At 36.1% G+C, this 14,051-nt stretch overlaps 3 protein-coding genes across 3 annotated transcripts; all 3 read right to left on the reverse strand.

Moving 5' to 3' along the window:
- Positions 1-9,243: 9,243 nt before the first annotated feature.
- LOC123563894 (uncharacterized) lies at positions 9,244-9,744 on the reverse strand. Its single transcript, XM_045357045.2, has one exon. The coding sequence runs from the start codon at positions 9,742-9,744 to the stop codon at positions 9,244-9,246; it is 501 nt and encodes a 166-aa protein (XP_045212980.1).
- A 607-nt stretch (positions 9,745-10,351) lies between these two features.
- Positions 10,352-11,062, reverse strand: LOC123563893 (uncharacterized). Its single transcript, XM_045357030.2, has one exon. It carries the CDS (start codon positions 11,060-11,062, stop codon positions 10,352-10,354), a length of 711 nt encoding a protein of 236 aa, XP_045212965.2.
- Positions 11,063-12,184: 1,122 nt separating this feature from the next.
- On the reverse strand, positions 12,185-13,163 carry LOC128549640 (uncharacterized). Its single transcript, XM_053526798.1, has one exon. It carries the CDS (start codon positions 13,088-13,090, stop codon positions 12,185-12,187), a length of 906 nt encoding a protein of 301 aa, XP_053382773.1. The 5' UTR covers positions 13,091-13,163.
- Positions 13,164-14,051: the final 888 nt, after the last annotated feature.

Consider the following 14,051-nt stretch of genomic DNA (forward strand, 5'->3'; position numbering starts at 1 on the left):
TTCACTTGAGTTTGGTGAGCGATACACAAGTCCCACTAAAAAGTTCTCCGACTTTGACAATTTTATTTCACAAAAATATTGCTTTGTTACATGTTGTTTCGTTTAAATGTTCATACAAGCTGGCTTCTAAGCTCTCTTTCACAAAGATAATACAATCGCGATTTCCGGAACCAAAAAATCTTGAGTTCAAAAATGACTGATATCTTGCAAAACCAAGGTACTTATATCCGCAACAGGAATTTTCGATAAAAAATCCATTGATGCAAATAACTTCTGGGTTATGAACATAAACTAAAGCTTCTAGTTCTGTCTATATATTTGATATACAGTCTGCGTTTGTGTACATACACTTAATATCCGACTCATTGCATAAAAGTATGTGTATCTGATAAATTAAGTGAAATGTCATTTGAAGTCTGGCTAGTGTTCAAACTGGAGGTCAGACATTTAATAGACACAGAGTTCATAGAACCATCCGAATAATCGCTGTCTGTACTCGCTGTAAAATTATTTGAAATATTTAACACATTATCATTACAAGAGTTTTCCTTATCAGCTAAAATCAACTCTTCAGAACTGTGAAACGTGTTTACATCCTCATGCTTTGAAGTATTAAACGGAATATTCAAACTTGAAGAAAGAACATAACAGAACTGGAACAGTTTAAATTTTCAGTGTCATTTTCTTAACGCCTGACCCTGTGAACAAGCGACCCCGACCCAAAGGGGGACCATGGCCTCTGGCACTTTTACTACTTTGATTTGAGTATCTTCCAAAAACTCCTTGTGGTGTGTGAAAAAGGCTCGCACTGCAGGTTTGTGACCGCGAAGGGCTTACACGTTGCCCTGTACCGCTAGGATTTGGATTTCTTGGTTGAGAAGCGCTATATTGTCGCCTTGAAAATCCAGCATATTGACGTTCATTTCTTTTTTCACTTTTTTCATCATTTACAATGCCATTATTACCAGACAGTTCTGCTTTCAACTGTTTTATATGTAAAATTTGGATCGGTAAGCCTCCTTTTAGCAACTTCTGCTTTCATCTGATTATTGATTTGTCTAAATGTGTATTCTGGGGTAACAGATACATTCTGGAATCTTTCAACATATTTTAATTCATTGATCTTTTCAGAGCTTTCCTCTCGAATTTTCAACTTTCCGGATGACTTTCAAGGGTCTTGGCTTCCTAACACTATCTTTCTTTATCTCCTAACCTTTTAAATGCATTGTGTTCTACTTAAACTTAAAGTTTTTCACACATTTCAGTGACATTATTCACTTCTTCAGCTTTTCTATCCTCATTTTCACTAGCTTTACTTTCAGATACATTGTACAGTATGGTATTGTTCTTCCTTTTTCACGTTCTTGGTGGCCAAGTAGGGTGTGATCCATCTTATAATCAAGGCTCAATTCAGACTGTTTGTTTACTTTAGACTCAAGTTTGTCCATCCTGCATTTAAATTCATCATTTGCGTTTTCCAATAAGTTAACAGCTTTTAAAACCTGTTTCACTCCAGGTATTGCACGTTTGCATCCATTATATTTTCATTTATGCCTGGATTTACCAACTCTTCATAAAGTTCTTTGGACATAGTAGAACAAGGTAAACAGTACCAGTAATCACATAGTTCACATGCAATTGCCGGATCTTCATCATCCAAAAATTCTTTACATTCGCAACAAGTACGATCTCCATCTGACACGCTGTAATTATGTTCATTTTCACCGACTTGTTTTTGCTAAGGAAGGGGGTTCTTATTACCACTTTGTGTTGACTTTTTCTGACCCTTTTGATCTTTCTTTGGAGCCAGTATAAAGAATTTAATTAAATGTTTACAAAATCACATGCGGCGGCGGCCATGTTTTATTTCACCTTTAGAGGTCACAACTTCAAACAGTGATAATGTGTTCGTATTCAAAATAATTCCCATAGACATCCGCAACAGGTTCAAATCCAAATGTTTGCACTGGTCTGCGACATTTGTAGAAACACTCGCACATTCTCAGAAGGCGATGCCAAACAAGTGTTTCCTCACCAGCAGGTACGAATCCATTTGCACTGATCAACGATACTTTAAGGAACACTCGCAGACTTTCAGAAGGTGGTTCCGAACAGGCCCTATGTCTGCGAAATTCTTTGATAAAAGGTATTATGCTAATAATGCTGTCATTTTGATGATGGATGGAGCAGGTGTCTTCCAGTCGTAATAGGTAGACTCCGCTTGTCACGGAGGTCACTTAGAACAACACGAGCACATGGCTCATGGAGAAATGCGCAGTGTAGACTATACTACTACCATTTGAATACCTAACTCAGAGCTGGCTTGGGATTCAATCCCGGCTATGAATTCATTTTTCTTATATGCCATGAATACTCAACTCAGAGCTAGCTCTGTATTCATCTCTGGCTGGATATTAGTCTTATATTATATGAATACCCAACTCCAGGTTGGCCCGGTCTTCGATCCCAGCTGTGAATTCATTTTTCTTATGTGCTGTGAGTACCCTACTCAGATCTAGCTGTGTATTTACCTCTGGCTGGAAATTCGTCTTATATCATTAGAATACCCATCTCAGAACTGGCTGTGTATTCACCTCTGGCTATGTTCTCCTTACATAATAAGAATATCCATCTTAGTGCGGGCTGGTTATTCGATCTTGTCTGCGTATTTATTTTTCTTATATGCCGTGAATACCAAACTCAGAGTTTACTGATCATTTGCAAATGAAAATGAATTTTGTGTTAATAGATGCATATCCAAATCTTTTCTGTCTGTACATCTTGTTTAATTCTGCATTTTCCAAGTGCCAAACATTATTACCTCTACGCAGTTTGTCTTTTTTTAAAGACATTTCTTGTTTACTTTAACATGAAAGAAATATTGATACTCGTGTCCAAACACTTAACGTGATAATGTATTTTTTTCAACGATTACGACTAACTACATAAATTTGGGGAGTTCACGAGTTTGATAAAGCGTCGTATTAAAATGGCAAGAAAACCATCACATCAAAGGATGTAATATTTAGAGTTCATGTGGCTTGTATGTCAACATATCACTTTATCTTTCCATTTTCATGACGTATTTATAGCGCGTATGCGCATAATATCAGCTTCAACGTAATACTTTCTCCCAAAACATCAAGATACATAAATTATCAGGGGGGTAATATACGCTTCCATAATCTCGTGGCAGGTTTGATCATTAAATAGAAATTTTGCGCGAAGAAAAAATTCAGGAAAAAGAAATACATAGCAAATATTATTTATTGCTGCATTTTTTTTTTCAGATTTCTGATTCAGGTTTGATCTTTACAATCGGAAAACAAGTTTTAGGTATAATGGAGTGTCCTTTTTGTAAATGTTGTTTCTGACTTGGACTGTTTTTCTAAACGGCGTCATTTTGTTTAAATGTTTTCCTTTTTTGAGAATGGCATCAGATCGCGCTCGAAAATGTTGTTCTTAATATTATTGCACATATTTTCTTTGTACGTTTGTTTTTTCTTTATATAAAAAACCCCATTATGGTTGTAAATATTCAGAAATGTTTCTTGAAACAGTTTTTAAAAAGACTCGAATTCAAGAGGACACTGTTTTGCACGAAATATAGGGGAAAAAGGTAAACATGATTGTTTACTAAACGGTCATTCAAAAGTTTTCTTCCTTCCTTGTGACAAGAATGTATATCGTCCCTAGCTTTAATATTTCATGACCTTTTTTGTTGTTGTTGAAAACTCAGCCATGCTCGAAGAACGAACTGAAGCTAAAAGCTTTAAAATTAATATTCATGAGTTTCGCCGGGCCCTTATTGGTGTACCTTTGATAATAAGGCATTATGCCTTTTTTGTTTGTTTTATTCAGTGTTAAATTACAAGGGCATTTTAGAGGTTTACATACCGTGCCTACTGTTATCATTGCATGTGTTAGGGATTCATATGGCAGGGATAACTTATATAATATTTACCTTGTTACTTTAGAACAAACTGAGGATTACTGGTGGGGATAGAGCACACCATAAACCGATTTAAACTCCCCAGCAGTGTATATAACAACGATGATTCCAAAACAGAAGACAACCGTGTTTGGCTTTGTCCTCGTTTTACTTTGTGTGTGTTTCAGATTCCATAACATCAGATCCCCTTTCTAAATTCCAGTTTGTTAATTTCTGCCAATTGTTTCTCGTTTAGGGCAAACCCATTATTTAAACTGGGGACCATATGCCGCTTTTCATGGAATTACACGCCAGTGTATCATTGAAGGTTCCATGTGCAACGCCGTATGAACACATCTGCGGATGTCTCTAAAATTTTTTTATACTTTTAGCATGTGTAAATGTTGAGGTCTGCTCAAGCCGAGGCTAGAGGGCGTGGACGGTAGCATGCATTCCCACTACCGTCCGTAGATAGGCTCAATCAAACCGAGCCTGCAACACTATCGTATTTGTCGTGTTGAGCGACTTGTGGAGTTTCGACTTTTTCTATTTTATGTCACCCACCCATTATGTGGAAGAAACATAGATAATCACATCTTTATGAAGCCTTCAAAAAGGGGCGTAAAATTTATGAAGAAGAACTCAAACGTGTTTTTGCTCAAAGCGAGGTAAACAAAATGCAACGAATGTGTGCAAAACTTGTCCTAAATCGAAGAAATTATGGCAGTTCCAAACAATCGCTCTATGATCTTCACTGGTTACCCATCAAAGCCAGAATCACATTCAAGATGCTGACCTACGTGTATAATTGTTCAGTCGGAAATTCTCCGGAATATCTTTCAAAACTTCTCATAAAACAAACTCGGACAAGGAACTTGCGTTCTTCAAATTCCGTTACTGGGTGCTTCGTTGTTCCTTTCAATAAGAGCAAACGTTCAGTGACAAAAGTTTTAGTGCTGTTGGACCTAAACTCTGGAACTAATTGCCTTTCGAAATAGGGAACCCAGAAACATTAGAAGCTATCAGAAAGAAGTTGAAAATTCATTATTTTAGAGATTACTTTGCACTCTTTTAGAGCATGTGACTGTTATTTTGAAGATACATGTACTCTGGTAACATAACCGCCTCGGTAGCCTAGTGGTTGAGCGTCCGCTTTGAGTGCGGGAGGTCGTGGATTCGATCCTCGGCCGCGTCATACCAAGGACGTAAAAAATGGTACTAGCAGCTTCCTCGCTTGGCGCTCAGCATTAAGGGGATAGTGTTAGGACTGGTTAGCCCGCGGTCAGTATAATGTGACTAGGTGGGGTATCATGCCACGTGTCTACGGCATTATATTCCAGTGAAGCAGCACTGTAAAGTTGGGCATTGTGCTCACTGCTACAAGTAGACACCGTCGTTTATATGACTGAAAAATTGTTGAAAAAGACGTTAAACCCGAACACACACACACACACACACACACACACACACACACACACACACTTTGGTAACATGAACTGGATTATTTTTACAGTGTACCAATGTGTACAATTTTATCACTTTTTAATACAAAAGTACAGTTGTTTGTAATAACTTACGGACATGTCACAGTCACTATAATTAACTTTTTATTTACTTACAAACAAAACAGCTACCTTACTGTATCTTAATACTTTAATATTTTATTAACCTTATCTTCTTAAGTTTTCAGATGTCTGATCTTTTGTTTAACACTTACTTGATAGTTTATTCTTAATGGTATTTATGCTCATTTATTTGTTACATCTTTTAAAATGTTTTAATTTTTAGACGTATTTTTTATGTTTGTAAAACGCCATTAAATATATTTTACGTAAAAATAGGCGTTTAATCAAATAAAACAGTTCCAAGTTTCAAATGATGTGTATAGGTGTATTGGTTGTCATTAGTTGTGTGTGCGAGTGCATGCATGATTGCTGATGTCTGATGCTGTGTGTGCGAATAGTGTTGATGCCTATGATGCTGGTGGTTAAATTAGAGACAACCAGTTACAAAATGTAAATGTCTCAAAATAAATACCAAATACATTTTCTGTAGTGAACATTTAATTTATTGTTCATTACTGCTATCTTCTTTTCTAGAAAAAAGCAAGATTTTGAACCATGTCAACTTCGTTTATTTATATAGTAAAATCATGTAAAACAAATAAGGACCAAATTCCAACAGTAAAAGGCGCATTCACAACACACAGTCGGTCAAGATATGTACGAATGTGTAAACTTGCACTACTGCTGAGTACATTTACATAAATGAATGAAATACAAAATTGTTAGTATAAACATATTTGAGGTCAAAGCACCTCATTGGAACAATTAGTGGCATGTCTTAAAAATAGTTTACTGGCACCAAAACGCCCAAACAGTATTATAAAGGGTTACGACTCGACATTATTGAGACACGCATCATGTTTTCTGTCCAACCCTTTTACAGCTGGACGATGTGCTTTCATTTTATTTTGTCTGACATATTAGACAAAGAATTATGGTTTAAAGTGTTCGAATGATAAATAATAAATTCTTAACGGATTTGCTAAAATCTGTGAAGCGAACATGAATTGATCTGTTTGATCTACAAGCCTGTTTTAGTTTGACTCTTAATTGGTGTTGCTCTTTCGTCTGCAAAGGCAATGAGTACATGATAATATAGTGTTTTTTTTTTTTTTTTTTTTTTGCTTTTTGTATATTTTACACGATTATTTTTGTGGAAAATATCAGCAGTTTAAACTCTCCAGTGACGGCATTGTAACTAACCGTCCCAATGCGGTGCCCCGCTGTATTCTATGCTTCATTTTTTACTTGGATTCAGTGTTGTTATATTTTCTGGTCCTTTGGAATCATGGAGTCTATTCAAGAGATGTTTAAGAGTAACGCTTAAGCCGGTGCTAGGGGGCGTGAGGGTGTTGCACATTTCTTTACTTCTAATGAACAGACTCAATTAAACCGAGTATCTAATATAATAATTCTTGGTTGCATTCTATGCTTCCAAAGGATCTTTTTACAGATTTTATTGCTTTTTTGCTTGTATTATTGTCTTACTTTGTCTGTGTAGATTGTTATAAAAATCATTTAGTATGTATACCTATTTCATATTTCTCTAATTATTCATCGAAGAGCATATTATCTAACGTATTTTGTCTAATTTTCCGTCCAAGAATTTGTTTCTATTAGTGTATCAATCCACCTATAATCAAGTGGTAAACGTTCATTTTGTTGCATTTCGTGTAAAACAATGTTTAGATTTATGACTCGAGGTTTTATTTCAAATTGCTAAAATCTTCAAAGGTTCTTGCCTTTTATGTTCTATCTAAAATGTATTTAGACCTAGAGTGGGCAGACCAATGCTCGGCGTAAAAACTACATACTTTAAATCTAAACAAGAGCTGTCCGTAAGACAGCGCGCTCGACTTTTCTCAGTGCTTGACTCTGAATTTGAGCTTTGCCAGTAAAAAAAAACAATCCAAGTTAAAAAGGGGCATAACTCTGTTAAAATGCAAATTATAGTTATGAGAATTGTGTCTTCTGGTGTAGACTTTGATAGTAAATAACTATTTTGAGTTTCAAATCAAAAGCTTTAATAGTAACAAAGATATTTGACTTTATCAAAAATTTAACAAAAAAATCTAAGTTAAAAGGGGCAAATTTCTGTCAAAATTCAAATCAGAGTTATGGGGATTGTTTCTCCTGGTGTAGACTTTGATAGTTAATAAGTATTTTAAGTTTCAAGCCAATAGCTGTGATAGTAACAGAGATATTTGACTTTATTAAAAACTTTAACCAAAAATTCTAAGTTAAAAAGGGGCATAATTCTGTCAAAATTCAATCAGAGTTATGGGGATTGTTTCTCCTGGTGTAGACTGTGATAGTAAATAACTATTTTAAGTTTCAAGTCAATAGCTTTGATAGTAACAGTATTTGACTTTATCAAAAACTTTAACCAACGGACGCCGACTCCGGGGCGAGTGCAATAGCTCTACATTTTCTTCGAAAAGTCAAGCTAAAAATGATTTATCATTAACTTACCGTATTTCTTTATCGCCAGTTTGTAGAACAATCCTCGAGTACTCGATGATATTGTTTACAAATTTATAGTCACATGGTGACGTAACAGGCGGGAGCTAAAAATAGTACGATAAAACTAGTGCGGTTCGTGTAGAAGTATACCAACACTCGGCGTACGGCATATTAACCTGCAGGTTGTAATTTTTAACTATTTATGCATTAAAGACGCTCGCTACAGTTTCGTGATTTTTTTCCCAATAATAGATTTTGATGAAATTTTCTGTATTACAAGAACATGTTATGATGTATTGAAAAATGAAATAAAAATACTAGGTCACCAGCTTTGTTTCAATTTTATTTGTCCACGGAAATGATGCTATTTTTAACATTTTTCAAAATTTCCATACTCCTAAAATATATTTTATTGAAGTACAATAAGCAGCATAAATTGGATATCTAAGCAATTTTCTAATGGAAAACATTATATCTAGTAGAAATATGATCAGAAAAATAAAAAAAAAATGATTAAAAAAAAATACTTGTTCAGCAGACCCAAGGGGTATATTTTAATATTTTTGAGGATCTTAAGTTTATATTTCTGCTATTTTATCGAATTTCACATAATAGAATTAAATCAAACTCTGCACATACATTTGGGTATGTCTACCTAATCTAAAACAAAAAGAAAATTAGTAGGTCACCATATTCGCTTTGGCTTAAATGAACTTTAAACATCTGTGGGGGGGCGCATTTATGGAACACAGATTGCTACGAAAAATGAAATCAATTTCTATGTCAAAAAAAAGTATATGTTCGGAAAAAAATCCTTAACAGAATAATGTTTTGTCGACAGATCAATAGTAAAAGATAGTTAACAAGTGTTTTTAAGTTTCAAAGTCATATGTCTAACAGCTGTGGCAAAAAAGAAGTAAGTATGGACTGGTACGAAAACATAATCAGTTTCTACCGGTAATCAGAAAAAAGGGTCATAACTGAATCAAAATCTTTGACAATTTTATGTACTCTCATTTGCTTTGTTGATCTTTTTAACAGTACAACCTCTCAGAGCAGCCATCTCTTAAGCAAATATATCTATAACAACATCATAAAAATTTCCCTCAGCTGAAATATAGTATCAAATTTACCTCTCCAGAACAACATGATCAAAAATTCCCTAACATGAAATATACTATCAAATTAATGTCTCTAGAACAAGAAAGTCTACATTACAGTCAATATTTGTATCTCCCAAAGGGTGCTGCTTTACATAGGTTGCACTGTTCACACATTTTGATTTTACTGTTCTTTCAGATAGTTGTACAATTTTTCTATAATTTTTGTATTTTTGGTAACTCTAGGTTTGCCATGAAAAGGTTCACAAAGCAAATTAGACAGTCCTGTTAGTTTGGAGCGCTGAACTGCCAATTTCAGGTGGGCTAAGCATAATCCACTTCCCCCAATTCTGTCAGCCAAACCTTTTGATAAAACTTTGTTTTCTTTTAACTCAACTAGGGTGGCAATATTCTGCTGATTTTCCTTTTTGTACCTAAATATATCAAGGGCAGAATTTAGCGAACAACTATGCTCAGACATTTGCTGATTAGACACACCTACAGTAGTACACAATTTCTGTAAACTTTTAACATCACTGAGAGCATTGTGAGCAGAGTAAGTCTGTTTCACAAACAGACCAACCAAATGTTCCTGTGAATATTTTTCAAGACCTGGATGAGCTTTTTTGAACAGAGGCAAAGTATCAACCGCTCCCAGGATGTTTGTACACAGATGATCAGTCATACTGGTCAGCTCAAATGCTCTAATAATTCTTGGAAAATCGCATTTATGGAACGCAGATTGCTACGAAAAATGAAATCAATTTCTATGTCAAAAAAGAGTATATGTTCGGAAAAAAATCCTTAACAGAATAATGTTTTGTCGACAGATCAATAGTAAAAGATAGTTAACAAGTGTTTTTAAGTTTCAAAGTCATATGTCTAACAGCTGTGGCAAAAAAGAAGTAAGTATGGACTGGTACGAAAACATAATCAGTTTCTACCGGTAATCAGAAAAAAGGGTCATAACTGAATCAAAATCTTTGACAATTTTATGTACTCTCATTTGCTTTGTTGATCTTTTTTACAGTACTACCTCTCAGAGCAGCCATCTCTTAAGCAAATATATCTATAACAACATCATAAAAATTTCCCTCAGCTGAAATATAGTATCAAATTTACCTCTCCAGAACAACATGATCAAAAATTCCCTAACATGAAATATACTATGAAATTAATGTCTGTTTGTGAAACAGACTTACTCTGCTCACAATGCTCTCAGTGATGTTAAAAGTTTACAGAAATTGTGTACTACTGTAAGTGTGTCTAAATTAATTTAGCGAACAACTATGCTAAGACATTTGCTGATTAGACACACCTACAGTAGTATACAATTTCTGTAAACTTTTAACATCACTGAGAGCATTGTGAGCAGAGTAAGTCTGTTTCACAAACAGACCAACCAAATGTTCCTGTGAATATTTTTCAAGACCTGGATGAGCTTTTTTGAACAGAGGCAAAGTATCAACCGCTCCCAGGGTGTTTTTACACAGATGATCAGTCATACTGGTCAGCTCAAATGCTCTAATAATTCTTGGAAAATCAAATGTGTGGAAGTTATGACCTATGAGAACACAAGGTTGATGACTTTCAAGAAATTTTACAAACAAGAGAATGGCATCTTTGAGTGAATGGGTATCAACCTTTCGGCCTCGGTAAAACATGTTTTTGCCGATTACTGTCAGCCCTGTTATGTCGGACGAAGCCGGTGAAATTGACTTTGACGGTAGTATGTATAAATCACATGACTCTGTTTCACTAGTAGCAGCAATCTGTAAAATATCTTCATCCTTGTGTAGTGAGGTTGTTTCAATGTCACAGTATATTTTATTGGCAGAAGAAAAAAAATTAGTCTCAATTTTATTCATGGTTGGCATAACCTTTGGAAAAGGTATTTCCGTAATGACTGACACATGTGTCATGGTCACACCACACTGATATGTTGTACCCTCAAATGCGGCTTTGGTCAAATTGTCATATCTCTGTTGTAGTTTTCGTTCCATTTTTCTTCGTTTGAAGTCCACACTGTTCTCAGCTTCACTTTTGCGTTTTCTTATCCGGTCCAGTTTTTATGCCCCCGAAGGGAGGCATACAGTTTTTGAACCGTCTGTCCGTCTGTCAGTCTGTCGGTCTGTCGGTCTGTCAGTCTGTCCGCAATTTTCGTGTCCGGTCCATATCTTTGTCATTGATGGATGGATTTTCAAATAACTTGGCATGAATGTGTGCCACAGTAAGACGACGTGTCGCGCGCAAGACCCAGGTCCGTAGCTCAAAGGTCAAGGTCACACTTAGACATTTAAGGATAGTGCATTGATGGGCGTGTCCGGTCCATATCTTTGTCATCGATGGATGGATTTTCAAATAACTTGGCATGAATGTGTACCACATTAAGACGACGTGTCGCGCGCAAGACCCAGGTCCGTAGCTCAAAGGTCAATGTCACACTTAGACATTAAAGGATAGTGCATTGATGGGCGTGTCCGGTCCATATCTTTGTCATCGATGGATGGATTTTCAAATAACTTGGCATGAATGTGTACCACAGTAAGACGACGTGCCGCGCGCAAGACCCAGGTTCGTAGCTCAAAGGTCAAGGTCACATTTAGACATTAAAGGATAGTGCATTGATGGGCATGTCCGGTCCATATCTTTGTCATCGATGGATGGATTTTCAAATAACTTGGCATGAATGTGTACCACAGTAAGACGACGTGTCGCGCGCAAGACCAAGGTCCGTAACTCAAAGGTCAAGGTCTCACTTAGACTTTAAAGGATAGTGCATTGATGGGAGTGTCCGGTCCATATCTTTGTCATCGATGGATGGATTTTCAAATAACTTGGCATGAATGTGTACCACAGTAAGACGACGTGTCACACGCAAGACCCAGGTCTTGGCTCAAAGGTCAAGGTCACACTTAGACGTTAAAGGTCATTTTCCATGATAGTGCATTGATGGGCGTGTCCGGTCCATATCTTTTTCATTCATGCATGGATTTTAAAATAACTACGCATAAACAGTAAGATGACGTGTCGCGCGCAAGACCCAGCTCCGTAGGTCAAAGGTCCTAAACTCTAACATCGGCCATAACTATTCATTCAAAGTGCCATCGGGGGCATGTGTCATCCTATGGAGACAGCTCTTGTTCAGCATGCTTTTGATATGCTCTGCCAGGTGACAAACCCGAACGGGAATTAATCTCATTTACGTAAGAGCACCCTTCGTTCTTCTGGGCTACAGCACAACTTGTCCTCATGAACAAACTTTCTGATCCAGAATAATGTGTCCTTTTTTGTGCTTTGGATGATATCATGTTGTTGAAGGATTCAACATCTTTTGTGGAACCCCCAGGTGCAATCTTTTCAGCATTTTGTATGAATATGTTGATTACTTCATCTAAATCAGATCTAAGTGTTTCACCGCACAATGGTTTGCCATAGGGTAGTCCTTTATAGGTATCTGGATTTTTTCTGTGACCACACCAATCACCACAAAGATCATGATCTCCAAACAAATGGGGTACCAACTGTTTCAATGCTGTAGTGAAATTTGAAACATTTTCTTTGTTTTGTGCCAAGGCATAATTAAAGCACTTTTGTATATGTTTTATCACCATACTTGACAATATTTTGTGTTTCTTCTGCAAAGCATACAAACTTTTGCCAAGATGTTTAACTGTATGGTTCTGATCACTCCATTTAACTACATTATGTGACAACTCTTTTCTTATTCTTGACATTGTGGTGCAATCATCATCCATAATGATTGTCTCAACTTCTATGTTTTCTTTTTCTATTTCTTTGACTAGTTCACCACCAACATCTGGCTCCATAGCCTTTGAGCTTCCTCCCCAATTTCTATAGCAATTATGATCTGGAATTCCATTGCCTTTAACACTGTGGTAATCACATTTTCTACAACATTTTGATCTTATACCGTAGGCACATATTTTTCCAGTAAAGTTTCCAATCACTGTCCCTACACCTGATTTACTGTCATAGCATCGACCGGACCCCCTTTTTTGCCAACCCATGTCATATTTGAACTGTCCAGAGATATCATGTTTCTTGTCTGATCTTGGGTAGGAGTGGTCTTGAAGATGTACTCCATCAGTGGTTACAATGTCTGAAAAATTGTAAAAACAAAGTACAGACTACTAAAAAACACTAAAACTAAAACTAAATAGTACGAACAAGAAAATATTGTTAGTTAGGCAGTACGGACAATTTTTTTTTTAATCTCACCGGCAGTGTTAAACCTTATACTCAGTATACTGAATTGCCAATGGTCTTTGCGAGAAATTACTACTTTGCTAGAGTTTGAATGGGATTTGTACCCAACAAATTAGTAAACACGGCTTGCAATGCAAAACAAAAATGCCTTAGACCAATCAACCATTGCAACAACCTACCCTTCGAGCCATTGTGCAAATAACTTTGAATATTCAAACATTAGTATTTTAGTTAAGGAGGCAGTTTATTTCCAAGTGAGTGACACTTTCATTTTTATATCATACTTTAAACAACAGGGCCAAGATGGCCCTAGCTCGATGACCTGATAAACACACCATAACTGTGTAAATATGTTTGACCTAGTGGACCTAGTAATTTCATGGAACTAAAATATTCTGACCAGTTTTCATAAAAATTGGACCAAACATTTGGTCTCAATTTGACCTAGTGGCCTAGTTTTTGAGCAAAGATGATCTACATACGAACCTGTCCTAGATGTGACCAAGGCAATCACTGTGACCGAATTTCATGCAGATCAATTAGTAATACAGCCTCTATCGTATACACAAGATTTTTCTTTCATTTGACCTATTGACCTAGTTTTTGACCCCACATGACCCTTTTTTGAACTTGGCTTAGATGTAATACAGGTAAACATTATTACAAAATTTAATTTCAAAAAATACAGCCTCTACGGCATAAAAACCTAAATGTTGACAGACGCAGTGCATTGCTCAGGTGAGCTAAAAAGTAGAAATCACA

This window comes from Mercenaria mercenaria, chromosome 1 (genome assembly GCF_021730395.1).
Source record: "Mercenaria mercenaria strain notata chromosome 1, MADL_Memer_1, whole genome shotgun sequence".
Taxonomy (NCBI): domain Eukaryota; kingdom Metazoa; phylum Mollusca; class Bivalvia; order Venerida; family Veneridae; genus Mercenaria; species Mercenaria mercenaria.